The 26,212-nt window shown below is 46.8% G+C and overlaps 1 protein-coding gene across 3 annotated transcripts in view; it reads left to right on the top strand.

Moving 5' to 3' along the window:
• Nucleotides 1–25,995, top strand: part of LOC120059214 (segment polarity protein dishevelled homolog DVL-1-like) — a 42,560-nt gene extending 16,565 nt beyond the window's left edge. Inside the window, exons 4-15 of one of the 3 annotated variants that reach the window (XM_039008085.1) lie at nt 1,069–1,187; nt 6,854–6,992; nt 7,338–7,431; nt 7,544–7,613; nt 9,646–9,785; nt 10,625–10,701; nt 11,133–11,200; nt 11,535–11,612; nt 11,765–11,899; nt 12,273–12,440; nt 12,757–12,975; nt 23,945–25,995. In XM_039008085.1, the coding sequence (XP_038864013.1) occupies nt 1,069–1,187; nt 6,854–6,992; nt 7,338–7,431; nt 7,544–7,613; nt 9,646–9,785; nt 10,625–10,701; nt 11,133–11,200; nt 11,535–11,612; nt 11,765–11,899; nt 12,273–12,440; nt 12,757–12,975; nt 23,945–24,504 (1,867 nt within the window). In that variant the 3' untranslated portion in view covers nt 24,505–25,995. Of the gene's footprint in view, nt 1–1,068; nt 1,188–5,988; nt 6,227–6,853; nt 6,993–7,337; nt 7,432–7,543; nt 7,614–9,645; nt 9,786–10,624; nt 10,702–11,132; nt 11,234–11,534; nt 11,613–11,764; nt 11,900–12,272; nt 12,441–12,756; nt 12,976–23,944 lie in introns of those variants that run through there. The other 2 variants (XM_039008084.1, XM_039008087.1) reach the window with 2 other exon arrangements.
• Nucleotides 25,996–26,212: the final 217 nt, after the last annotated feature.

Here is a 26,212-nt window from a genome sequence, read left to right as displayed (position 1 = left end):
TGCAGCGTGTGTATGTATGTGCAGAGTGTGTATGTGCAGAGTGAGAGCAGTGTTCAGCAGGCTGGGTTGGTTGAGTTGTGTATGTGCAGAGTGTGTGTGTGCAGAGTGAGAGCAGTGTTCAGCAGGCTGGGTTGGTTGAGTTGTGTTTCTCACCAGCTTCAGGTTTCCTTTTTTTAAATTTGTGTTTTTTATTTGACCTTTATTTAACTAGGCAAGTCAATTAAGAACAAATTCTTATTTACAAACCCGGATGACGTCGGGCTCGTTGTGCGCCGCCCTATGGGACTCCCAATCACAGCCGGATGTGATACAGCCTGGATTCGAGCCAGGGACTGTAGTGACGCCTCTTGCACTGAAATGCAGTGACTTAGACCGCTGCGCCACACGGGAGCAGCGTTGACTAGTGATGGGTGTGTTTTACCCTGCTACCCTGAGACTAGAGCGTCTCACTCCTCTGAAGATAACCCTCCCTCCAGCACCTTCTATCCAGCCCTGTACAGGATGAGAAGAGTCCCAGCTCAGCCCACACCTGCTCTACCGGTCACACACACACACACACACACACACACACACACACACACACACACACACACACACACACACACACACACACACACACACACACACACACACAGACACACACACACACACACAGACACACACACTCCATCCTCCCCCGTGCCACAGGAATCATCTGGGATTTCAATGGCCCTCCTCATTAGTACCAGGCAGCATTGGACAGAATGCATCTCTCTCAGGGTATCTGGTCATTAATGACACTTAGTGAAACACACATCACATACCACACCCCAACAACACATCTCTCATGGCCAGGGGGACTGAATATGAAACAGAGTCATCATTTGTTATAGAATAAATGTGGCAAAAACAAATAGAGACATTAAATGTATTTCTATAGCTTCCAAAATGTATTTTAGTGGAGGAGTGCCAAGATGGAGGCACAGTGGCTTCAACACAGCATTCCTATCAGTCATCTAGTGTATATATAAATTATTGGTTTCATTGTGGATCTACAGTTATTCAACTTTTTGAATGTGTGTATTTCAGTGCCAACGCGGTGAGCAGTCGGGATGGCCTGGACACAGAGACGGGCACAGAGTCCCTCCTGAGCCACCGTAGGGAGAGAGAGAGAGAACGTGCCCGGAGGAGAGCACGAGAGACTGAAAGTGAGTAACAATACACACACTTAGGATAACTACCTAAGTACAGTATGTGTGGTACAGTATCACCAATAACACATCATCACAATATCATTCTACATCATTTTAGCAATATACCCTCACAGTGCTGACATTGTTCAGTAACACCCCGAAAGGGTGGACTGTAAATAATGTCAAAAACAAATCAGAGGATTCACCGGGTTCAGATCTGCTGGTGACAGGTAAGTGGAACAGTTTGACCAAGATTGCTTTCGGCGCTTTCTCTCTTTCCCAAGAGGCTATTTTCCACCTGATGGTTTAACTTCAGGATGTGTGGGACTACTTTTCTTCCTATTATGACCATGCATGGAGTATAGCAGCTGGATGGGTGGTGGATGGATGGCCCCCCAAAAAATACAAAATAAAGCTATAGCACATGTATAGCTGCCTCTCAGTTATTGTGGAGATCTGAAACCACCTTTGTATGTTTTTACTATTGGGAAACTATTCAAATATACTCTTCTTTGTTGTTGCATATTTTATCCTTACTGCATGTACACATACAGTATCATGAATAATGGACATGGGAAAATGTCAGGAAACTCATAAGAGTCTTGGTTAAGAAGAAACTTCTGTCTTTATTTGTTGTTACTGTCATGGAAACATTTTGGCACTGAGCTCAGCAAAGAGTTCTAAGAAGGTCACTTGGAGAGGAGGAGGGCTTCCTCTATCCTCCTTCAGGGACCTTCCTCTATCCTCCTTCAGGGACCTTCCTCTATCCTCCTTCAGGGACCTTCCTCTATCCTCCTTCAGGGACCTTCCACTATCCTCTTTCAGGGACCTTCCTCTATCCTCCTTCAGGGACCTTCCTCTATCCTCCTTCAGGGACCTTCCTCTATCCTCCTTCAGGGACCTTCCTCTATCCTCCTTCAGGGACCTTCCTCTATCCTCCTTCAGGGACCTTCCTCTATCCTCCTTCAGGGACCTTCCTCTATCCTCCTTTAGGGACCTTCCTCTATCCTCCTTCAGGGACCTTCCTCTATCCTCCTTCAGGGACCTTCCTCTATCCTCCTTCAGGGACCTTCCTCTATCCTCCTTTAGGGACCTTCCTCTATCCTCCTTCAGGGGCCTTCTTCTATCCTCCTTCAGGGACCTTCCTCTATCCTCCTTCATGGACCTTCCTCTATCCTCCTTCAGGGACCTTCCTCTATCCTCCTTCAGGGACCTTCCTCTATCCTCCTTCAGGGACCTTCCTCTATCCTCCTTCAGGGACCTTCCTCTATCCTCCTTCAGGGACCTTCCTCTATCCTCCTTCAGGGACCTTCCTCTATCCTCCTTCAGGGACCTTCCTCTATCCTACTTCAGGGACCTTCCTCTATCCTCCTTCAGGGACCTTCCTCTATCCTCCTTTAGGGACCTTCCTCTATCCTCCTTCAGGGACCTTCCTCTATCCTCCTTCAGGGACCTTCCTCTATCCTCCTTCAGGGACCTTTCTCTATCCTCCTTCAGGGACCTTCCTCTCATCCCACCATTCTGTTGTCCAGAGAGTAACTAAGCACATTACATGTCACCTCTCTTTCTACACTCAGAATGAATGTGTGCGGTGTAGTGCTTTGAGAAATATCATATTTTAAGATGGCACTTTGGACAATATCATTATTAGCAATTCTGATTCTTCCAATAATAATAGTCACTCCTACTCATTTCCACCTTTAATCCTACTCCTGGACCCGGTTCAACAGTGTGATGATGTTGGTGTCTATATTTTCCATTCAACAACTACTGTAATGTGTCAGCCTATAGTCCCTGCTGTCTGTTCCTCTGTTTCTCCTCCATCCATGCCCACAGCAGATAGAGCCAGAGACAGTCCTTTTATCTCTTTATCTCATCACTCCATCTCTTCCTCTCCTGATCTGCTGTTCACAGCGAGCCTGGCTGTGTGGATCCTGCAGCTCCAGGCTCATTAACCAAATACTCATTCATTTATGTGGCTTAATTAGGATGAGCAAGATAAAGCATCAGGCTGGTTGGTACTGTAGAGACGAGAGAGCTGTAAAGTCTATGTGTAATACAGGGGCATTTCTGTACGTGTGTGTACCTGCTGTCCTACTGGGAAACAAACTACAGAGCTGGAATCATGTAACCTATCTCTTCTCCTCTCACTACAACCTTTGTTTTTCTAGCCACGCTGTTAAGTTCTGATTTGAGAAAGTGAAAATAGGGCTGTGTGTCATGTCCCTGTGGCCCTCTCTAGAAATAGCAGCCAGTAGCAGCCCCTCTGTTGAGGAGTAATAATCTCTCTCTCTCTCTCTCTCTCTCTCTCTCTCTCTCTCTCTCTCTCTCTCTCTCTCTCTCTCTCTCTCTCTCTCGCGCTCTCTCTCTCTCTCTCTCTCTCTCTCTCTCTCTCTCTCTCTCTCTCTCTCTCTCTCTCTCTCTCTCTCTCTCTCTCTCTCTCTCTCTCTCTCCCTCCCTCTTCCACCCCTCCTTCCATCTGGTTTCATTGCCTGCCTGCCGGCCTGCTAGTTAGTTAGTACTAATTAAATGAGTGTCAGGGAACAGGGCATGTCCCTCATGGTGAACACACTGCTTCATGGCTCATAAAACTCTGCCCTACACTGCTCAATATAATCAAATTCAGGCTTTATTTGTTTAGAGCGCTGCAATGCCATGGTGGTCATTCAATCTGTGTCCTTGACTTAAAGGCCCAGGCCCATCCAGCGACATGTAAAGTTATCCTGCCTGGCACTGCAGCAGTAGTATAGCAGGAATTCTCCTCTTTCTTTAAGTGCCACTGTGTCTGTGAATGCAGCTTGCTTTACAATGAACAGAGCAGGGTGAATCAGTATTTTAACAGAGGTAAACATATCCCTTGTTCTCTCGTTTCTGGCTGTAGGTATGTGAGAATGAATGGATGAATAATGCAGTGTTTGACAGGGTGAGGAGAGTGGACAGCTGGAGACTGGGCCCATAGGACATTGTGGAGGTATGGGAGAGGATCTGTTTCAGGGCCACAGGCCTTTTAGCTGTGCTACCTGCACTGGGAGATGAGGGGGGTAGTAGGTGAACTGAGACCCCTGTCTGTCTGTCTGGCTATATCACGCTGTGGCTTTGGCAGGACTGTTATGACACCTACAATAGGTGTATTGACTCCAGAGTGGTTTTACTAATCACTGTATAATAGCCAAATCAAAATGTAGGCAGCAATAATCCAGAATATTTATATTCAGTTCAAATGTATAGAGGTCAAATGAGCATTCCTAAATGTTTAAGATGCTTGGAACTTAGTGTTTAGCAACATTTTTCATTGAAACATTTGCTATTATGTGAAGTGTATTGTGATGAAGGGAGAGCACAAGCTTCGTACTTCTGAGAGGCTTTGGCACTGTTAATCACCTGATGGCACCATCACCTGTGGCGGTTAGAGATATGCTCGTGCATCATATAAAATCCCATCAAATGCTGCGCTATCTCTCCGCACTTTGGAATGCAGTTCTCTAATAGGTCAGAGAGAGATTATCAGACATTCAGTCGTGTGCCGTGGGATGGGAGTGCGGGGGAATATTTTCGCGCTACCAATTCGTTCAGTTTCTCAGTGCGTCGCACGAGATCACTGGCTCTCTGATCTGACTCTCCCGCGGTTGAGGTAAGATAATCAAATTTGCTAATGGAATTGCTGTATAGGGTAGTTTGTAGTCCACTGGCTGTTAAATGGTAGATACATGTGATGGAAGTAAATTATTTAGGTCCTTTATTTTAGGTTAATGCAGGTTATTGTCTAACCTTTTCAACAGTAAATTCAAAGGCTATCTGTAGCCTACCTACTATTATGTGATCAATTATTTTCGCAATTTTATATTTTGCAATACTAGTAAAGAAATCCATTCTAGATATGGCTGAACGAGGAAGCAACTAATATTATCATCATCCAGCTGCTGACATTTTTTATTATAGATATCTTTTGTGCTTATGCAAGTATTTATTTTCCTATTGTGTAGACTACATTCTATTGAAGAGTTTGACTGTTTTGTGAATGGAGTAGCCTAAGTGAATGTATTTTAGACAGTCTAATAGATAGCGATCATAATGGTTTATTATATCCTACATAATCACCCACCTTATCATACCGTAATAACTTCATTTTAGCAGATAACGTATGACATTCCAATCCCTCATGATAATTACTTTATGGCTCTAAAATCATGGCATGAAAAAAATCCTGATCCAATCTGAGTAATGGAGGATAGAAGGCAGCTTTGGCACTGAAGGCTTATAGTTCACAGCACAGTGTCCCAAAATAGAATAGGTTTGATTTATTGTTTTTGAATTGTTTGGTCAATATGTATAGTAGTAGATGACATGCCAATGAATCAGGTGTATGCCTACCACAGTGCCCATGACTGTAAGAGTCAGACATTTGTAGAATTTAATAAGTCAAGATACCTCGCTGTGAGACACCTGCCATTGACTGTGATGAGCAAAAAGGAGAAAATATTATGTTGAGTGATTGTGTTATCTCTCTTCGTTTCACAGTATCTTTCTCCAAATTCAATTTTTTTTTGGTCTTTTTCCACTGCCTTCATTGTAGATAAGGATTGGAGTCTGCCTGCCAGCAGCCTGTCATTGGGCAAAGAACCTGGTCCTCCTCACAGGGGTTGCGAGACAGACAGGAGCTGGGAGAGTGGGGACAGAGCACTACACAGACACCAGACAGTCTCAGTTTTTCACTTGAGACATACAGCTCTGCTGTTTATTTGTGTGTGTATGTGGTGTGTGTATGTGGTGCGTGTGAGTGTGTGTGTGTGTGTGTGTGTGTGTGTGTGTGTGTGTGTGTGTGTGTGTGTGTGTGTGTGTGTGTGTGTGTGTGTGTGTGTGTGTGTGTGTGTGTGTGTGTGTGTGTGTGTGTGTGCGCACCCTTTGGGCTGAGTCAGTAATGGGCACCACCACATTATTGGAATGTTTTGGTCGCTCGCGGAGATCGCAGGGTCAGCCACGCCCTCGCCGTTTTGCCAGAGCCTTCCAGCCAATCCGCTGTCACCCTGCTGAGACAGGACCCCTCCCCTGCCACTGTATGTATTGGGGGTAGATGTGGGAGAAAGGTGTTGGGAATTTGAGACACTGATGTTATTGTTTTGGTAGATCAGAGGTAGCTCTTATTTTCCACTGCCAACTGATAACACATTAACTAAAGTATATGGTATCATATTTGATAATACACTGCATAAAGATGTTATTCACAAGTCCACTGAAACCTTTGTTTGCCATACCATCACATACAGTAAAGGTACGATGCCATGTTTGCCACTGGGCTTCCTTCTGTAATAGTGAATCACTAGTAAATGCTTCCTTGGCCCAGTTGGTCTCTGATATCAGCTCATTCAGCTCTGAGTTGTCTTTCACTGTGTCACTTTTGTGTTATGATGTAAAGTATGCCATTCAGCTGACACTTTTATCCAAAGCGTCCAACAGTCTTGCGAGCATACATTTTGTTACGTATGGGTGGTCCTGGGATTAGAACCCAATATCATGGTGTTGCAAGAGCCATGCTCTTCTAACTGAGCTACAGAAGACCACCGTGGAGTGACACATGGGTCAAAGATGGACATGTGACCTTCTATCCAAGTGTTAACATTAGTTTTGTTGGTATCTGACTGTTGATATCTGACCTGTTGTTGTTTTGTCCCTCGTATCAACAGTCCCTCGAATCAACGGCCACTCTAAGTCGGAGCGCACAGCAAGGGACTCCGCCATGGGCTACAACAGTGCCTCAGTAATGAGCAGTGAGCTAGAGTCCAGCTCCTTCGTCGACAGTGAGGAAGATGAGGACGCTAGCAGGTAGATGCTTCCTCTTTCTCTCGCTCTCTTTATGTCATCTTCCTCTCTTTTCATCGGTGGTTCTTTACTAAATAAAATCACCATATCCCCTCTGACCTCTTCCCTTTTCCTGCTCCAGGGGTGCTGCCCTGCGGCTGACCCTGTGCTGCTCTCAACCTGCAGTGTATGTTGTGTGGTGGGGCTGGGTACTGTTATCTAAAGAGAAAGATAGTGGCACACTATATATGCTCTCAGTTATTGAATGTTTAAACACCAGTGTTTTAGCACACAGTGCCTTCTTCAGGGTTTCCCTTGTTTCTGTATCATGGACCAATGTATATTGTATTGAGATGAATTGTGTCTCAGACTCAGCAGCTCCACAGAGCAGAGCTCGTCCTCTCAGCTGATGCGCAGACACAAACGCCGCAGACGGAGGCACAAAGTGGCCAAAATAGACAGGGTGAGTTCCCCTCACAGGTTTTCCTACATCCCATGTGCCTGTGAAAAAGAAATAACCACAATGGTTATGTGAATATCTTTGTGACTGTTTTATTTGCCTCCTTCCTTTCCAGTCTTCGTCTTTCAGCAGCATCACCGATTCCACAATGAGTCTCAACATCATCACTGTCACACTCAACATGGGTACGGCTTTCCCCTTTTAATGTATCTCTTTTCTCTCTGACTCTTTTTTCTACTAAATATCATCAGAGTTCATAGTGTTTGATACAGATATATCAGGGTCCATAGTGTTTGATACAGATATATCAGGGTCCATAGTGTTTGATACAGATATATCAGGGTCCATAGTGTTTGATACAGATATATCAGGGTCCATAGTGTTTGATACAATTATTATCAGGGTCCATAGTGTTTGATACAATTATTATCAGGGTCCATAGTGTTTGATACAATTATTATCAGGGTCCATAGTGTTTGATACAATTATTATCAGGGTTCATAGTGTTTGATACAGATATTAACAGGGTCCATAATGTTTGATACAGATATCATCAGGGTCTATAGTGTTTGATACAGTTATCATCAGGGTCTATAGTGTTTCACGCAGATATCATCAGAGTTCATAGTGTTTGATACAGATATCATCAGGGTCTATAGTGTTTGATACAGATATCTTTAGGGTCTATAGTGTTTGATACAGTTATCTTTAGGGTCTATAGTGTTTGATACAGTTATCTTTAGGGTCTATAGTGTTTGATACAGATATCTTTAGGGTCTATAGTGTTTGATACAGTTATCATCAGGGTCTATAGTGTTTGATACAGATATCATCAGGGTCTATAGTGTTTGATAGAGATATCATCAGGGTCTATAGTGTTTGATAGAGATATCATCAGGGTCTATAGTGTTTGATACAGTTATCATCAGGGTCTATAGTGTTTGATACAGATATCATCAGGGTCTATAGTGTTTGATACAGATATCTTTAGGGTCTATAGTGTTTGATACAGATATCATCAGGGTCTATAGTGTTTGATACAGATATCATCAGGGTCTATAGTGTTTGATACAGATACAGATATCATCAGGGTCTATAGTGTTTGATACAGATATCATCAGAGTACATAGAGTTTGATACAGATATCATCAGAGTTCATAGTGTTTGATACAGAAATCATCAGAGTACATAGAGTTTGATACAGATATCATCAGAGTTCATAGAGTTTGCTACAGATATCATCAGAGTTCATAGTGTTTGATACAGATATCATCAGAGTTCATAGTGTTTGATACAGATATCATCAGAGTTCATAGAGTTTGATACATATATCATCAGAGTTCATAGTGTTTGATACAGATATCATCAGAGTTCATAGTTTTTTATACAGATATCATCAGAGTTCATAGTTTTTTATACAGATATCATCAGACTTATAGTGTTTGATACAATTATTATCAGAGTTCATAGTGTTTGCTACAGATATCATCAGAGTCCATAGTGTTTGATACAGATATCATCAGAGTCCATAGAGTTTGATACAGATATCATCAGAGTTCATAGTGTTTGATACAGATATCATCAGAGTTCATAGTTTTTGATAGAGATATCATCATTCATAGTTTTTGATATAGATATCATCAGAGTTCATAGTGTTTGCTACAGATATCATCAGAGTTCATAGTGTTTGATACAGATATCATCAGAGTTCATAGTTTTTGATAGAGATATCATCATTCATAGTTTTTGATATAGATATCATTAGGGTCCATAGTGTTTGATACAGATATCATCAGAGTGCATAGTGTTTGCTACAGATATCATCAGAGTTCATAGTGTTTGATACAGATATCATCAGAGTTCATAGTGTTTGATACAGATATCATCAGAGTTCATAGTGTTTGATACAGATATCATCAGAGTTCATAGTGTTTGCTACAGATATCATCAGAGTTCATAGTGTTTGATACAGATATCATCAGAGTTCATAGTGTTTGATACAGATATCATCAGAGTTCATAGTGTTTGCTACAGATATCATCAGAGTTCATAGTTTTTGATAGAGATATCATCATTCATAGTTTTTGATACAGATATCATCAGAGTTCATAGTGTTTGATACAGAATTTATCAGAGTCGATAGTGTCTTATGCAGATATCATCAGAGTCCATTGACTGTAAACAGACTTATTTCTGTCTCTCCCCTATCTCCTCCAGAGAAGTATAACTTCCTGGGTATCAGTATCGTGGGGCAGAGTAACGACCGGGGGGACGGGGGGATCTACATCGGCTCCATCATGAAGGGAGGAGCTGTGGCTGCAGACGGCAGGATAGAACCTGGGGACATGCTCCTACAGGTACACCCACTATTAATGGACCTAACGTTTATTCTCTATGTAATGTTCTAAGGTTATTCTGTATGTTGCATTCTGCGTGAGATTTTTTGACCATATTTGTATGGTTTGTTGAGGGAATGAGCCAGTGCTTGCAAATGGAAAAACTTGCTTTGTGATATCCATAGCATTCCCAATGATGTTTGGATACAGTGTGTTTGACACAATGAGGGAAAGGGGAAACAGGTCCTGTGTTTCTGCCTAGCTTTGTTGTGACCTATTGACAACCATCTGTAATGGTCCTCATCACCTCCCTCCCCATAAACCTCTTTTCTACGAGTTGTTTTTCTGCCTTTCCTTTTCCTTCCTGTTGTTAGTTCTCTTTGACGTCTGTATGGCTGGACTCAGACTAACTTCTCTGGCCACGCCTCCTCTTATACACAACATACATGGTGGCTGATCACTAGTTATTGTGGATTCAGCATATATTAACCTAATTTATTGTGGAGCCAGTGTGTTTTTACACCCATACATACATACATGCAGTATAAAGCTGCTTACGATTTACTAGCTTTTATATGCGTCTGAAAGCCCACTTGTGTGTGTGTGTGTGTGTGTGTGTGTGTGTGTGTGTGTGTGTGTGTGTGTGTGTGTGTGTGTGTGTGTGTGTGTGTGTGACAATAGTGCCCTGGAGAAATAACTTGTAGACTGTAAAAGCACATGTTTCTGTGCAAAAGCACAAGAGTCCTAAAGCACATGTTTATTTTGTGTTTCTTTATTCACTTGTTACTTTTGTCCAACCACCACATTTTAAAGACATGATCTGTGAACATGGACGTTAACTGTCTGCTTGTGTTCCCTAGGTGAACGATGTGAACTTTGAGAACATGAGCAACGATGACGCTGTGAGGATCCTGAGAGAGATTGTCTCCAAAACAGGGTAAGAGCAGTACTGTGTTAGAATGCAGGATTGTTAACGATAACCCAGAAAACATTTCAAGAGATGTTAAAATGTTGCGTGTGAACATAGTCACAGGTCAGGACAGACAGTCAAAGAACATGGCTGTTGGGTTTTTACAGGATTTAAAGCTGAGCGATGGTAAGACTGGAGTATATTAGTGTTTTATTAGAGGTATTGGTTGATGCTGACCTCTGATTGGATAACAGTGGGTTTGTATTTTAAACAGCTCCTGCATGATTGACTATTGTATAATACAGACTAATATTTCTCTCCATAAATCTTGTAGTTCAACCAATCATTTCCTTTCCTCTCTATTGTTTCCTCTTGTTCCTTTAACTGTGCAGGAGCTGTAGAAGTGAGTAGAATGTTTATATGTATTGTAACTGATGGTCTCCCCATGTGTTCTCCAGTCCTATTAGTCTTACTGTGGCCAAGTGTTGGGACCCGTCTCCGCGAAGCTACTTCACCATCCCCCGGGGTAAGACACTCACCGATGTTCCACCAACAACAGGTTATTACCACTTACAAACAGGGTTCTCAAACTCTGCTGGAAACTCACTTTAGAAACCTTTTAAATACTTTTTGAAACGTTTTGAAAATCTAAGTGTTTGTGCTTATACATTCATTTAGAGTAGAAGTTTCACCACAAATACTGGCTAACTCACAGTATATGATGGAGGTTATGTGTTCTAACTGGCAGTGTATGTGTGTGTGTGTGTGTGTGTGTGCGTGCGTGCGTGCGTGCGTGCGTGCGTGCGTGCGTGCGTGCGTGCGTGCGTGCGCGTGTGTGTGTGTGTGTTATGTTTGTGCAGCTGAACCAGTGAGGCCCATCGACCCTGCTGCCTGGATCTCCCACACAACTGCCCTGACCGGACCCTATCCACACTACGGTATGACCACACTATGACCACAGTCACACACACAAACTACTGCAATCACTAGACATCGCTGCACTCTCACAGTCCTAGAAAGGCCACATACATAACATGTTGTCAGTCACTGTCTGTGATTGTGCTGTGTCTCAACCTCCTCTCCCCTTCAGAATTTGACGACTTGCCGCTATCTGCGAGTAAGACGGACATATCAACCATCGTCAAGGTGATGCAGCTGCCTGACTCTGGTCTGGAGATCCGGGACAGGATGTGGTTGAAGATCACCATTGGCAACGCTGTCATCGGTGAGAGGGACTGGGGGACACTGACTACTACTAATAATGTACCATTTAAATTGAGTAAATTAAGGGTTTAAAGTTGGACTTGAAACAGCAATCACTTCCCTTACTGTTAAACTGTGATGTCTTTTGCAAGACATTTCCTTGATAGTGTCAACATAACATCTACTTGCTTGATGTGGTGTAGTTAGTGTATGATACCAGTATTATAGGGTAATATAATCCTGTATGAGTGTGTGCTGTTGTAGTGCAGACTACAGTCTTCTTATCCTGTGTGTGCTGCTATGTCACGTGGTGGACTGGCTCTACTCGACATTGTGAGGTTGTGATTCAGACTACAGTCTTAAACAGTGTGTTGCTGTGTGTGTCGCTGTGCCAGGTGCTGACGTGGTGGACTGGCTCTACTCCAGGGTGGAGGGCTTCAAGGACAGGAGAGATGCCAGGAAGTATGCCAGCAGTCTGCTGAAACATGGCTACCTGAGACACACCGTCAACAAGATCACCTTCTCAGAGCAATGCTACTACACCTTTGGAGACCTCTGCCAAAGTACTGACACTGAGCCACTTTGACAGTCATATATTATCTACTGGATTGTATCGTTAGAAGTGTATTTTTACTTGTGTTATTTGTACTGTAGAGTCCAATGTGTTAAGTGTACTGTAGAGTCCAATGTGTTAAGTGTACTGTAGAGTCCAATGTGTTAAGTGTACTGTAGAGTCCAATGTGTTAAGTGTACTGTAGAGTCCAATGGTAGTGTGTTTTTTACCTGTTATGGAGGGGCTACCTCACTAACTCTCTCTCTCTGTCTGTATGTCTGTCTATCTCTCTCTCTCTCTTTATTATCTTTTGCTCTCTCTTTCAGACATGGCGTCTCTCAACCTGAACGAGGGTTCCAGTGGTGGGGGCTCTGAGCAGGACACCCTGGCCCCCCTCCCTCCCCCTGCCACCAACCCATGGCCCCTGGGGGGTCAGCCATTCCCCTACCCCCCCTTCCCCTCCGCACCTGCAGGCTTCCCTCCGGGCTACTCAGACCCCTGCCACAGTTTCCACAGTGGGAGTGCTGGCAGCCACAACAGTGAGGGTGAGTCTGCAGGTCAGGGCTGCTAACTCTAACTTCCTCATCAATATGAATGGGTCAGAGTGGATGACTCATTTGACCATATACTGTATGTCACCACGTTACTTTTCATGACAGCTAATGTCAACTGTTAACAAAGTATTGTATTTAAATTCCATAAGGCATATGGCTGTTCAGGTTAGCCTGTTTGGCCTGCTTGGAAATTAAGTTGACATAAGATGTCACACGCACAGAGATACTTATTTATTTAATAGAGGGTGTTCTAAAATGGTCTTATATTGTCAAGGTCGATCATGATTCAACATGGTTCATGCAGAGGACAGCTCTTCAGTACTGGGTGTGTACACTAAGTACCGTATCTGCTTTTGGCTGATTATTGCTTGCACGAAATGATCAAATGAGGTCCCACCCTCCCATCAATTCTTGAACTATATTTTGTTTGATTTCAACATGACACTACACAATACATTGCTCTGTTGCTGCTGCACGGTTTGTAATCGTTCCGACATCGTACTGCACTGAGGGAGAGTGGCATCAGGGTGGGGTGGTAATAACTAGCCTGTATGGAGATTTTTGGTCTTTTGTTTCACATTTGTCATCATATTGCTCTTCTGTCTGATTTCCAGCTTCTGTTCAAATCACTATGAAGTCAATCATCCAGACGTTGTCATCACATGGTTTTAGTCATCTCCCATTATTTCAAAAGGATTCCCATTGCATTCAGACCTCATTGTCCTGGACTGTGCTGAATGGTAGAGAGGTGTGATACGGTAATGAGACAGTTTCTTAGGGCAGAAGAGTGATGCGGATGAATCATCAGTAGGACAGTTGTAGGACTGAGGGTATGTTCACATCTCAACTTTATATAAGTTGTTTTATTCCGTTTGATCTTTTGCTGCATGTCTTGATTGACATTTTCAGGTTTTTTTTCATTTGGCACTTCCAGGTGAGCATTTGTGGATGTTCATCATGAAAATGTGAGTGTGCGGGTGTGTGTGAGAGAGAGAGAGTAACAGGACATTTGTTGGCGAGTATCTGAGGACATTTCATTGCTCTAACTCATCATTCAGTGAGTTTGCTGTAAAGTAAGTTAGGCTGCAGTTGGACCAGAACAGGATAGGGGATAGACTAGAATTAAATAGAGGGAGCCGCTCTGGGTTAGATGGGGCTCGGCTTGACTGGGTTTGAAAAGGTTAGGCTGGGTTAGGAGGTGACAGCAGTAGACAGGCTGGGTTAGGAGGTGACAGCAGTAGACAGGTTGGGTTAGGAGGTGACAGCAGTAGACAGGTTGGGTTAGGAGGTGACAGCAGTAGACAGGTTGGGTTAGGAGGTGACAGCAGTAGACAGGTTGGGTTAGGAGGTGACAGCAGTAGACAGGCTGGGTTAGGAGGTGACAGCAGTAGACAGGTTGGTTAGGAGGTGACAGCAGTAGACAGGTTGGTTAGGAGGTGACAGCAGTAGACAGGTTGGGTTAGGAGGTGACAGCAGTAGACAGGTTGGTTAGGAGGTGACAGCAGTAGACAGGTTGGGTTAGGAGGTGACAGCAGTAGACAGGTTGGGTTAGGAGGTGACAGCAGTAGACAGGCTGGGTTAGGAGGTGACAGCAGTAGACAGGTTGGGTTAGGAGGTGACAGCAGTAGACAGGTTGGTTAGGAGGTGACAGCAGTAGACAGGTTGGTTAGGAGGTGACAGCAGTAGACAGGTTGGGTTAGGAGGTGACAGCAGTAGACAGGTTGGGTTAGGAGGTGACAGCAGTAGACAGGTTGGGTTAGGAGGTGACAGCAGTAGACAGGTTGGGTTAGGAGGTGACAGCAGTAGACAGGTTGGGTTAGGAGGTGACAGCAGTAGACAGGCTGGGTTAGGAGGTGACAGCAGTAGACAGGTTGGGTTAGGAGGTGACAGCAGTAGACAGGTTGGGTTAGGAGGTGACAGCAGTAGACAGGTTGGGTTAGGAGGTGACAGCAGTAGACAGGTTGGGTTAGGAGGTGACAGCAGTAGACAGGTTGGGTTAGGAGGTGACAGCAGTAGACAGGTTGGTTAGGAGGTGACAGCAGTAGACAGGTTGGGTTAGGAGGTGACAGCAGTAGACAGGTTGGGTTAGGAGGTGACAGCAGTAGACAGGTTGGGTTAGGAGGTGACAGCAGTAGACAGGTTGGGTTAGGAGGTGACAGCAGTAGACAGGTTGGTTAGGAGGTGACAGCAGTAGACAGGTTGGGTTAGGAGGTGACAGCAGTAGACAGGTTGGGTTAGGAGGTGACAGCAGTAGACAGGTTGGGTTAGGAGGTGACAGCAGTAGACAGGTTGGTTAGGAGGTGACAGCAGTAGACAGGTTGGGTTAGGAGGTGACAGCAGTAGACAGGTTGGGTTAGGAGGTGACAGCAGTAGACAGGTTGGGTTAGGAGGTGACAGCAGTAGACAGGTTGGGTTAGGAGGTGACAGCAGTAGACAGGTTGGTTAGGAGGTGACAGCAGTAGACAGGTTGGGTTAGGAGGTGACAGCAGTAGACAGGTTGGGTTAGGAGGTGACAGCAGTAGACAGGTTGGTTAGGAGGTGACAGCAGTAGACAGGTTGGGTTAGGAGGTGACAGCAGTAGACAGGTTGGGTTAGGAGGTGACAGCAGTAGACAGGTTGGGTTAGGAGGTGACAGCAGTAGACAGGTTGGGTTAGGAGGTGACAGCAGTAGACAGGTTGGTTAGGAGGTGACAGGAGTAGACAGGTTGGGTTAGGAGGTGACAGCAGTAGACAGGTTGGGTTAGGAGGTGACAGCAGTAGACAGGTTGGTTAGGAGGTGACAGCAGTAGACAGGTTGGTTAGGAGGTGACAGCAGTAGACAGGTTGGGTTAGGAGGTGACAGCAGTAGACAGGTTGGGTTAGGAGGTGACATGAGTAGACAGGTTGGGTTAGGAGGTGACATGAGTAGACAGGTTGGGTTAGGAGGTGACAGCAGTAGACAGGTTGGTTAGGAGGTGACAGCAGTAGACAGGTTGGGTTAGGAGTTGACAGCAGTAGACAGGTTGGTTAGGAGGTGACAGGAGTAGACAGGTTGGGTTAGGAGGTGACAGCAGTAGACAGGTTGGGTTAGGAGGTGACAGCAGTAGACAGGTTGGTTAGGAGGTGACAGCAGTAGACAGGTTGGGTTAGGAGGTGACAGCAGTAGACAGGTTGGGTTAGGAGGTGACAGCAGTAGACAGGTTGGGTTAGGAGGTGACAGCAGTAGACAGGTTGGGTTAGGAGGTGACAGCAGTAGACAGGTTGGTTAGGAGGTGACAGCAGTAGACAGGTTGGGTTAGGAGGTGACAGCAGTAGACAGGTTGGGTTAGGAGGTGACAGCAGTAGACAGGTTGGGAGGTGACAGCAGTAGACAGGTTGGGAGGTGACAGCAGTAGACAGGTTGGGTTAGGAGGTGACAGCAGTAGACAGGTTGGGTTAGGAGGTGACAGCAGTAGACAGGTTGGGTTAGGAGGTGACAGCAGTAGACACGTTGGGTTGGGAGATGACAGCAGTAGACAGGTTGGGTTGGGAGGTGACAGCAGTAGACAGGTTGGGTTAGGAGGTGACAGCAGTAGACAGGTTGGGTTAGGAGGTGACAGCAGTAGACAAGTTGGGTTAGGAGGTGACAGCAGTAGACAGTTTGGGTTAGGAGGTGACAGCAGTAGACAGGTTGGGTTGGGAGGTGACAGCAGTAGACAGGTTGGGTTGGGAGGTGACAGCAGTAGACTGGTTGGGTTAGGAGTTGACAGCAGTAGACAAGTTGGGTTGGAAGGTGACAGCAGTAGACAGGTTGGGTTAGGAGGTGACAGCAGTAGACAGGTTGGGTTAGGAGATGACAGCAGTAGACAGGTTGGGTTTGGAGGTGACAGCAGTAGACAGGTTGGGTTAGGAGGTGACAGCAGTAGACAGGTTGGTTAGGAGGTGACAGCAGTAGACAGGTTGGTTAGGAGGTGACAGCAGTAGACAGGTTGGGTTAGGAGGTGACAGCAGTAGACAGGTTGGGTTAGGAGGTGACAGGAGTAGACAGGTTGGGTTAGGAGGTGACAGCAGTAGACAGGTTGGGTTAGGAGGTGACAGCAGTAGACAGGTTGGTTAGGAGGTGACAGCAGTAGACAGGTTGGGTTAGGAGGTGACAGCAGTAGACAGGTTGGTTAGGAGGTGACAGGAGTAGACAGGTTGGGTTAGGAGATGACAGCAGTAGACAGGTTGGGTTAGGAGGTGACAGCAGTAGACAGGTTGGTTAGGAGGTGACAGCAGTAGACAGGTTGGGTTAGGAGGTGACAGCAGTAGACAGGTTGGGTTAGGAGGTGACAGCAGTAGACAGGTTGGGTTAGGAGGTGACAGCAGTAGACAGGTTGGGTTAGGAGGTGACAGCAGTAGACAGGTTGGTTAGGAGGTGACAGCAGTAGACAGGTTGGGTTAGGAGGTGACAGCAGTAGACAGGTTGGGAGGTGACAGCAGTAGACAGGTTGGGAGGTGACAGCAGTAGACAGGTTGGGTTAGGAGGTGACAGCAGTAGACAGGTTGGGTTAGGAGGTGACAGCAGTAGACAGGTTGGGTTAGGAGGTGACAGCAGTAGACACGTTGGGTTGGGAGGTGACAGCAGTAGACAGGTTGGGTTGGGAGGTGACAGCAGTAGACAGGTTGGGTTAGGAGGTGACAGCAGTAGACAAGTTGGGTTAGGAGGTGACAGCAGTAGACAGTTTGGGTTAGGAGGTGACAGCAGTAGACAGGTTGGGTTAGGAGGTGACAGCAGTAGACAGGTTGGTTAGGAGGTGACAGCAGTAGACAGGTTGGGTTAGGAGGTGACAGCAGTAGACAGGTTGGGTTAGGAGGTGACAGCAGTAGACAGGTTGGTTAGGAGGTGACAGCAGTAGACAGGTTGGGTTAGGAGGTGACAGCAGTAGACAGGTTGGGTTAGGAGGTGACAGCAGTAGACAGGTTGGGTTAGGAGGTGACAGCAGTAGACAGGTTGGGTTAGGAGGTGACAGCAGTAGACAGGTTGGTTAGGAGGTGACAGGAGTAGACAGGTTGGGTTAGGAGGTGACAGCAGTAGACAGGTTGGGTTAGGAGGTGACAGCAGTAGACAGGTTGGTTAGGAGGTGACAGCAGTAGACAGGTTGGTTAGGAGGTGACAGCAGTAGACAGGTTGGGTTAGGAGGTGACAGCAGTAGACAGGTTGGGTTAGGAGGTGACATGAGTAGACAGGTTGGGTTAGGAGGTGACAGCAGTAGACAGGTTGGTTAGGAGGTGACAGCAGTAGACAGGTTGGGTTAGGAGTTGACAGCAGTAGACAGGTTGGTTAGGAGGTGACAGGAGTAGACAGGTTGGGTTAGGAGGTGACAGCAGTAGACAGGTTGGGTTAGGAGGTGACAGCAGTAGACAGGTTGGTTAGGAGGTGACAGCAGTAGACAGGTTGGGTTAGGAGGTGACAGCAGTAGACAGGTTGGGTTAGGAGGTGACAGCAGTAGACAGGTTGGGTTAGGAGGTGACAGCAGTAGACAGGTTGGGTTAGGAGGTGACAGCAGTAGACAGGTTGGTTAGGAGGTGACAGCAGTAGACAGGTTGGGTTAGGAGGTGACAGCAGTAGACAGGTTGGGTTAGGAGGTGACAGCAGTAGACAGGTTGGGAGGTGACAGCAGTAGACAGGTTGGGAGGTGACAGCAGTAGACAGGTTGGGTTAGGAGGTGACAGCAGTAGACAGGTTGGGTTAGGAGGTGACAGCAGTAGACAGGTTGGGTTAGGAGGTGACAGCAGTAGACACGTTGGGTTGGGAGGTGACAGCAGTAGACAGGTTGGGTTGGGAGGTGACAGCAGTAGACAGGTTGGGTTAGGAGGTGACAGCAGTAGACAGGTTGGGTTAGGAGGTGACAGCAGTAGACAGTTTGGGTTAGGAGGTGACAGCAGTAGACAGGTTGGGTTGGGAGGTGACAGCAGTAGACAGGTTGGGTTGGGAGGTGACAGCAGTAGACTGGTTGGGTTAGGAGTTGACAGCAGTAGACAAGTTGGGTTGGAAGGTGACAGCAGTAGACAGGTTGGGTTAGGAGGTGACAGCAGTAGACAGGTTGGGTTAGGAGATGACAGCAGTAGACAGGTTGGGTTTGGAGGTGACAGCAGTAGACAGGTTGGGTTAGGAGGTGACAGCAGTAGACAGGTTGGTTAGGAGGTGACAGCAGTAGACAGGTTGGTTAGGAGGTGACAGCAGTAGACAGGTTGGGTTAGGAGGTGACAGCAGTAGACAGGTTGGTTAGGAGGTGACAGGAGTAGACAGGTTGGGTTAGGAGATGACAGCAGTAGACAGGTTGGGTTAGGAGGTGACAGCAGTAGACAGGTTGGTTAGGAGGTGACAGCAGTAGACAGGTTGGGTTAGGAGGTGACAGCAGTAGACAGGTTGGGTTAGGAGGTGACAGCAGTAGACAGGTTGGGTTAGGAGGTGACAGCAGTAGACAGGTTGGGTTAGGAGGTGACAGCAGTAGACAGGTTGGTTAGGAGGTGACAGCAGTAGACAGGTTGGGTTAGGAGGTGACAGCAGTAGACAGGTTGGGAGGTGACAGCAGTAGACAGGTTGGGAGGTGACAGCAGTAGACAGGTTGGGTTAGGAGGTGACAGCAGTAGACAGGTTGGGTTAGGAGGTGACAGCAGTAGACAGGTTGGGTTAGGAGGTGACAGCAGTAGACACGTTGGGTTGGGAGGTGACAGCAGTAGACAGGTTGGGTTGGGAGGTGACAGCAGTAGACAGGTTGGGTTAGGAGGTGACAGCAGTAGACAAGTTGGGTTAGGAGGTGACAGCAGTAGACAGTTTGGGTTAGGAGGTGACAGCAGTAGACAGTTTGGGTTAGGAGGTGACAGCAGTAGACAGGTTGGGTTGGGAGGTGACAGCAGTAGACAGGTTGGGTTGGGAGGTGACAGCAGTAGACGGGTTGGGTTAGGAGTTGACAGCAGTAGACAAGTTGGGTTGGAAGGTGACAACAGTAGACAGGTTGGGTTAGGAGGTGACAGCAGTAGACAGGTTGGGTTAGGAGATGACAGCAGTAGACAGGTTGGGTTAGGAGGTGACAGCAGTAGACAGGCTGGGTTGGGAGGTGACAGCAGTAGACAGGTTGGGTTAGGAGGTGACAGCAGTAGACAGGTTGGTTAGGAGGTTATAGCAGTAGACAGGTTGGTTAGGAGGTTATAGCAGTAGACAGGCTGGGTTGGGAGGTGACAGCAGTAGACAGGTTGGATTAGGAGGTGACAGCAGTAGACAGGTTGGGTTAGGAGGTGACAGCAGTAGACAGGTTGGGTTAGGAGGTGGCATCAGTAGACAGGTTGGGTTAGGAGGTGACAGCAATAGACAGGTTGATTGGGAGGTGACAGCAGTAGACAGGTTATGCTGGGTTGGGAGGTGACAGCAATAGACAGGTTGATTGGGAGGTGACAGCAATAGACAGGTTGATTGGGAGGTGACAGCAGTAGACAGGTTATGCTGGGTTGGGAGGTGACAGCAATAGACAGGTTATGCTGGGTTGGGAGGTGACAGCAGTAGACAGGTTATGCTGGGTTGGGAGGTGACAGCAGTAGACAGGTTATGTTGGGTTGGGAGGTGACAGCAGTAGACAGGTTATGCTGGGTTCGGAGGTGACAGCAGTAGACATGTTATGCTGGGTTGGGAGGTGACAGCAGTAGACAGGTTATGCTGGGTTGGGAGGTGACAATAGTAGACATGTTATGCTGGGTTGGGAGGTGACAGCAGTAGACAGGTTATGCTGGGTTGGGAGGTGACAGCAGTAGACAGGTTATGCTGGGTTGGGAGGTGACAGCAGTAGACAGGTTATGTTGGGTTTGGGAGGTGACAGCAGTAGACAGGTTATGCTGGGTTGGGAGGTGATAGCAGTAGACAGGTTATGTTGGGTTGGGAGGTGACAGCAGTAGACAGGTTATGTTGGGTTGGGAGGTGACAATAGTAGACATGTTATGCTGGGTTGGGAGGTGACAATAGTAGACATGTTATGCTGGGTTGGGAGGTGACAGCAGTAGACAGGTTATGCTGGGTTGGGAGGTGATAGCAGTAGACTGGGTTAGACAGGTTATGCTGGGCTGGAAGGTGACAGCTGTGACAGGTTAGGCTGGGATGGGAGGTGACAGCAGTAGACAGGTTAGACAGGTTAGGCTGGGCTGGGAGGTGACAGCAGTAGACAGGTTAGGCTGGGCTGGGAGGTGACAGCAGTAGACAGGTTAGGCTGGGCTGTGAGGTGACAGCTGTGACAGGTTAGACTGGGCTGGGAGGTGATAGCTGTAGACAGGTTAGGCTGGGCTAGGAGATGACAGCAGTAGACTGGGTTAGACAGGTTAGGCTGGGCTGGGCTGGGAGGTGATAGCTGTAGACAGGTTAGGCTGGGCTGGGAGGTGAAAGCTGTAGACAGGTTAGGCTGGGCTAGGAGTTGACAGCAGTAGACTGGGTTAGACAGGTTAGGCTGGGCTGGGAGTTGATAGCTGTAGACAGGTTAGGCTGGGTTGGGAGTAGACAGCAGTAGACAGGTTATGTTGGGTTGGGAGGTGACAACAGTAGACAGGTTAGGCTGGGTTGGGAGGTGACAGCAGTAGACCGGTTAGACAGGTTAGGCTGGGCTGGGAGGTGATAGCTGTAGACAGGTTAGGCTGGGTTGGGAGGTGACAGCAGTAGACAGGTTAGACAGGTTAGACTGGGCTGGGAGGTGACAGCAGTAGACAGGTTAGACAGGTTAGACTGGGCTGGGAGGTGACAGCAGTAGACAGGTTAGACAGGTTAGACTGGGCTGGGAGGTGATAGCTGTAGACAGGTTAGACAGGTTAGACTGGGCTGGGAGGTGATAGCTGTAGACAGGTTAGACAGGTTAGACTGGGCTGGGAGGTGATAGCTGTAGACAGGTTAGACTGGGCTGGGAGGTGATAGCTGTAGACAGGTTAGACAGGTTAGACTGGGCTGGGAGGTGATAGCTGTAGACAGGTTATGTTGGGTTGGGTGGTGACAACAGTAGACAGGTTATGTTGGGCTGGGAGGTGACAACAGTAGACAGGTTAGGCTCGGTTGGGAGGTGACAACAGTAGACAGGTTAGGCTCGGTTGGGAGGTGACAACAGTAGACAGGTTAGGCTCGGTTGGGAGGGGACAGCAGTAGACAGGTTAGGCTGGGTTGGGAGGTGACAGCAGTAGACAGGTTAGGCTCGGTTGGGAGGGGACAGCAGTAGACAGGTTAGGCTGGGTTGGGAGGTGACAACAGTAGACAGGTTAGGCTCGGTTGGGAGGGGACAGCAGTAGACAGGTTAGGCTGGGTTGGGAGGTGACAACAGTAGACAGGTTAGGCTCGGTTGGGAGGTGACAACAGTAGACAGGTTAGGCTCGGTTGGGAGGGGACAGCAGTAGACAGGTTATGTTGGGTTGGGAGGGGACAGCAGTAGACAGGTTAGGCTGGGTTGGGAGGTGACAGCAGTAGACGGGTTAGACAGGTTAGGCTGGGCTGGGAGGTGTGTGTAACTCTGTTGTTCCCTCTGTTTCTGCTGGGCAACGGTAGACTGATGGACCAGGTAGTCCCAGGACTCTGGGGATCCGGTAAGCTAACAGCTAGCCCACTCGCTACTACCTCTATTTCTCTGCTACCTGTACCTCTCTCTCTCTCTCTCTCTCTCTCTCTCTCTCTCTCTCTCTCTCTCTCTCTCTCTCTCTCTCTCTCTCTCTCTCTCTCTCTCTCTCTCTCTCTCTCTCTCTCTCTTTCTCAATCCATCGCAACTTTTTATCTTGCCTCCTCTCTTGCTCTTTGCCCTCTCCTCTCTCTACATTTCTAAATATTTTTGTCTCTCTTTAGATATATATATACTGGGTAAATATATATATATATATACACCTCGTTCTCCTCATACCATAGCGTTTAAGGTTATTGTTTCCTGTGCTTCTCCCTCTGAGTGTGTGAGTGTATGCGTGTGTGTTGGTGTGTGTCCATACTGTTTCTGCTCCTGTGGCTGTGTCTGTTTGACTCTCCTATCCTGACCGTCTGTTCACCCTCTCTGCACTTGTGGGCATGTGTTGGTTGGTACTGTGCTGCTGTAGTCTCAGTCAGAGATGTGCATGACTCAGGAGGATCCGTTCAGGCCAAGCCTTGCACTATCATTCTCACTGCTAGGGGGCAATCATTCACCACTTTACCCAGTACTGTTGGGCTCATTGCTTATTGAAAGGTGGGGAAATGTTTGTCATGATGATAATGTTGTACACCTGTATCAGTACGATCGTTTTCATCTTTCTCTGTACAATTAAACACTGTGATGCGGAATAGATTTCTTTCTCCGAGAACAGATCATAAAAGCACCATTTGTTGGGCTGTTACCAATGCAGTGCTCCAATGTTAAAATGTGTCTTTGATGCAGGTGTATCGTTACATTTGTATCAATAAAATCCAGAGGGGAGTCCATAGTCAGCATTGATAGGTGGCAGAGTGGCATCTCAACCTGCTGGGCAAAAACTGGTTGAATCGATGTTGTTTTCACATCATTTCAACAACAAAAAGTTCAATATGATGATGTCGAATCAACATGGAAAACTGATTGATTTGAAAAAAAATCATTAACGTAAGGGAATTTCATTATTTCACTCAACTTTAACCTAAATCCAATTATATGAATTGTTTTGTTGATTTCACTTTGAATTCAGGTTAGTTGACAACTAACCAAATGTAAATCAAAACTAGACGTTGGACTGACGTCTGTGCCCAGTGGGAAGTCGGTCTGAGATTTGGGGGAGAAAAAGCCAGGGAATTATCATGTGTTTATCTTTGATTGTTAACAACTAGGTCTGTATAGTGGATGGGAATTATAATGAATGTTCAACCACCATGATTATCACAGCAATGGTAGCCAATTCAGCCAACTGTTCAAAATCAGTAATAAGTAGCTGCTGATGTGTGTCTGGTGTTGTTTAACCAGGTGAGAGACTGCCCAGCTGACGTGTGTGTGTCTCTGTCCTCTCCTAGGAAGCAGAAGCAGTGGATCCAACCCCAGTGTGGGTACTGGGACAGGGAAGGGCCCTAGCCGACGCTCCTCCCCACAAGAGAAGGGTCACAGATCCACATGCAGTGAATCCGAGCCACCGGGCATCCTAGGGGCAAGGCGCCCTGGCGATAGGTCCGCCAGCCAGTTGAGTCATCACAGCAGCCATGCCCACTCCAGCAACAGCCACGCCCGCTCGGGTTTCAGCCATGCCCAGTCTCACAGGAGCCACTGTCACTCACAGAATAGCCACGCCCACAGCCACGCCTCCTTCACCTACAAACACGCCCCTTTCACCCAGCCTGGGCTTGGCTCATGTGGCCACAGTGAGCGAAGCCACGCCTCCTCCTACGGCCCCCCCGGCCTGCCCCCCCCATACTGCCTGGCCCGGCTGGCCCCTAAGACCTCCGTCAGCAACAGCACCCCTCCCGGGGCCCCCCCGGTACGGGAGCTAGGAGCCGTCCCCCCTGAACTCACGGCCAGCCGCCAGTCCTTTCAGCACGCTATGGGCAATCCCTGTGAGTTCTTTGTTGACATCATGTGACAGACAGGACAGTGCCTTTTAAAAACTCGCTGAGCACAAACAACTCCCCCGTCCAACTGCCTGACACCTCTCCGTCCCGCCTCTCCTTTTCTTCTTTACCTCTCTGCTACTGACTATCCCTGAGTTGAGAATGTAGACGCTGGTCCTCTCCCCTCCCTCCCTCTGATGTCGGAGCAGGGGAAGACAGCAGACTAGAGCACAACAGAACAGATGAGAGTCATGCTATCACACAAACACACAGAGCCTCAGTGTCTGATCTGAACCCCTGCCAGCTCCTTTGTATTGACGTGACGTGTACAGTTTGTAAAATCGATGTGAGTGGTGTTCAATGTGGTGATCCTTGTGAGCTGCCACACAGACAGTCCAGTCCTGAGAGCATGTACTTACTCTATGTGGAGTACGACTACCTGCAGTTTGTAGAACCAGACATCCAGGCCAACTGACTGGGTCTGGATCTCAATCCCCCAGACCCACCCAGAGCTCTGGAAGAGGAAAGCCCGCCAGAGGCTCTGGATTCCCAGCCAGCCTCCTAGCATGTCACCCTTTACACAAACTTCCACTGTTTAGCCCATAATACCAAAACTCCTGCTCTAACTGACTGACCTGCTATCTTATCCCGTATGTAGCTGGTCCCCCTACATAATATGTCATGGTCTCCCTGCATACCAGATAAGATAGCATATCAGTAATCTAACTAGTCAAAGCTAGCCTCAGCCCATTTGACAGCCCTTGTATTTGTCCAATTTCATAAGGGAGACACTGTAGCCAGTTGTTAGTTTAAATTTGGGGGGTAGTGCCTCTTGCCAATGGTCTAAATGGAGAATCCATACACTGGAGAATTTTTGTGATATTTATGTGATCATGATGTTGCATTGAAGGTCAGTGTCATACCTCTCTCTATGACACATAGACAATCACACATAGTTTCCCTCTCTGTGACTCAGTGGCCAGGTTATGGCCACTGTCCTAGATGTGCTTTGTCCAATGTCTCATTAATAATGCAGTCAATTGACCCGTGACCTCCACAACAGAGGTCTACTACCTGAAACAGAACTAAGCTGATCATCACCAGTTAAAGACAACAGGGTCGCTGAAGTGGATGGATGTCCCCCTCCAGTCATCAGTGTTGACTGAAACAGAGATAACCAAAGCTTCACACAGTGAGGTGTGTAGTTCTGTACAGTGTAGGTATTGTTCTGTGATATCACCAGATGATTTCTGATGAAAAATTCTTCTTGTGAAACAAATGAAAAGCTGTGTTTGAGTCTACCGACAACACAGAAACGGTGTGGTGCATAAGACCTTTCTATCACGCCACTCTCCTAATTATTTGAGCACTTTTTCATTGTCTCGCTCTCTCTCTGGCCCTTTAGTATGAAACACTGTTTGCAATCAAAGCTTCGTCCGTCATTTTGTTTCTTTACAAAAAGAGGAATAAATTGTACATAGAAATGTATTATATATAAGAATAAAAAAATATATATGTACAAAGATTTTGTCTGTTTTTCTCTTCTAAAAAACAACATTGTGAACTATGCAATTGATGTGCTTTTTAGTTGTACATACAGAAACCAGAAAAAAAGGTTGGTTAGACAACTTTTAACTGTATTAGATGATGCTAAGTGTTATATAGCTCAATGGTAGCCAATAGTCAGAATTGCATTTACTATATTTAACCAGCAGTAGGAGACATCCAGCCATGTGAGGT

Source organism: Salvelinus namaycush, chromosome 14 (genome assembly GCF_016432855.1).
Source record: "Salvelinus namaycush isolate Seneca chromosome 14, SaNama_1.0, whole genome shotgun sequence".
NCBI classification, from domain to species: domain Eukaryota; kingdom Metazoa; phylum Chordata; class Actinopteri; order Salmoniformes; family Salmonidae; genus Salvelinus; species Salvelinus namaycush.
Note: the sequence above shows the minus strand (reverse complement) of the source record. Positions and strands in the feature narration are given on the sequence as shown.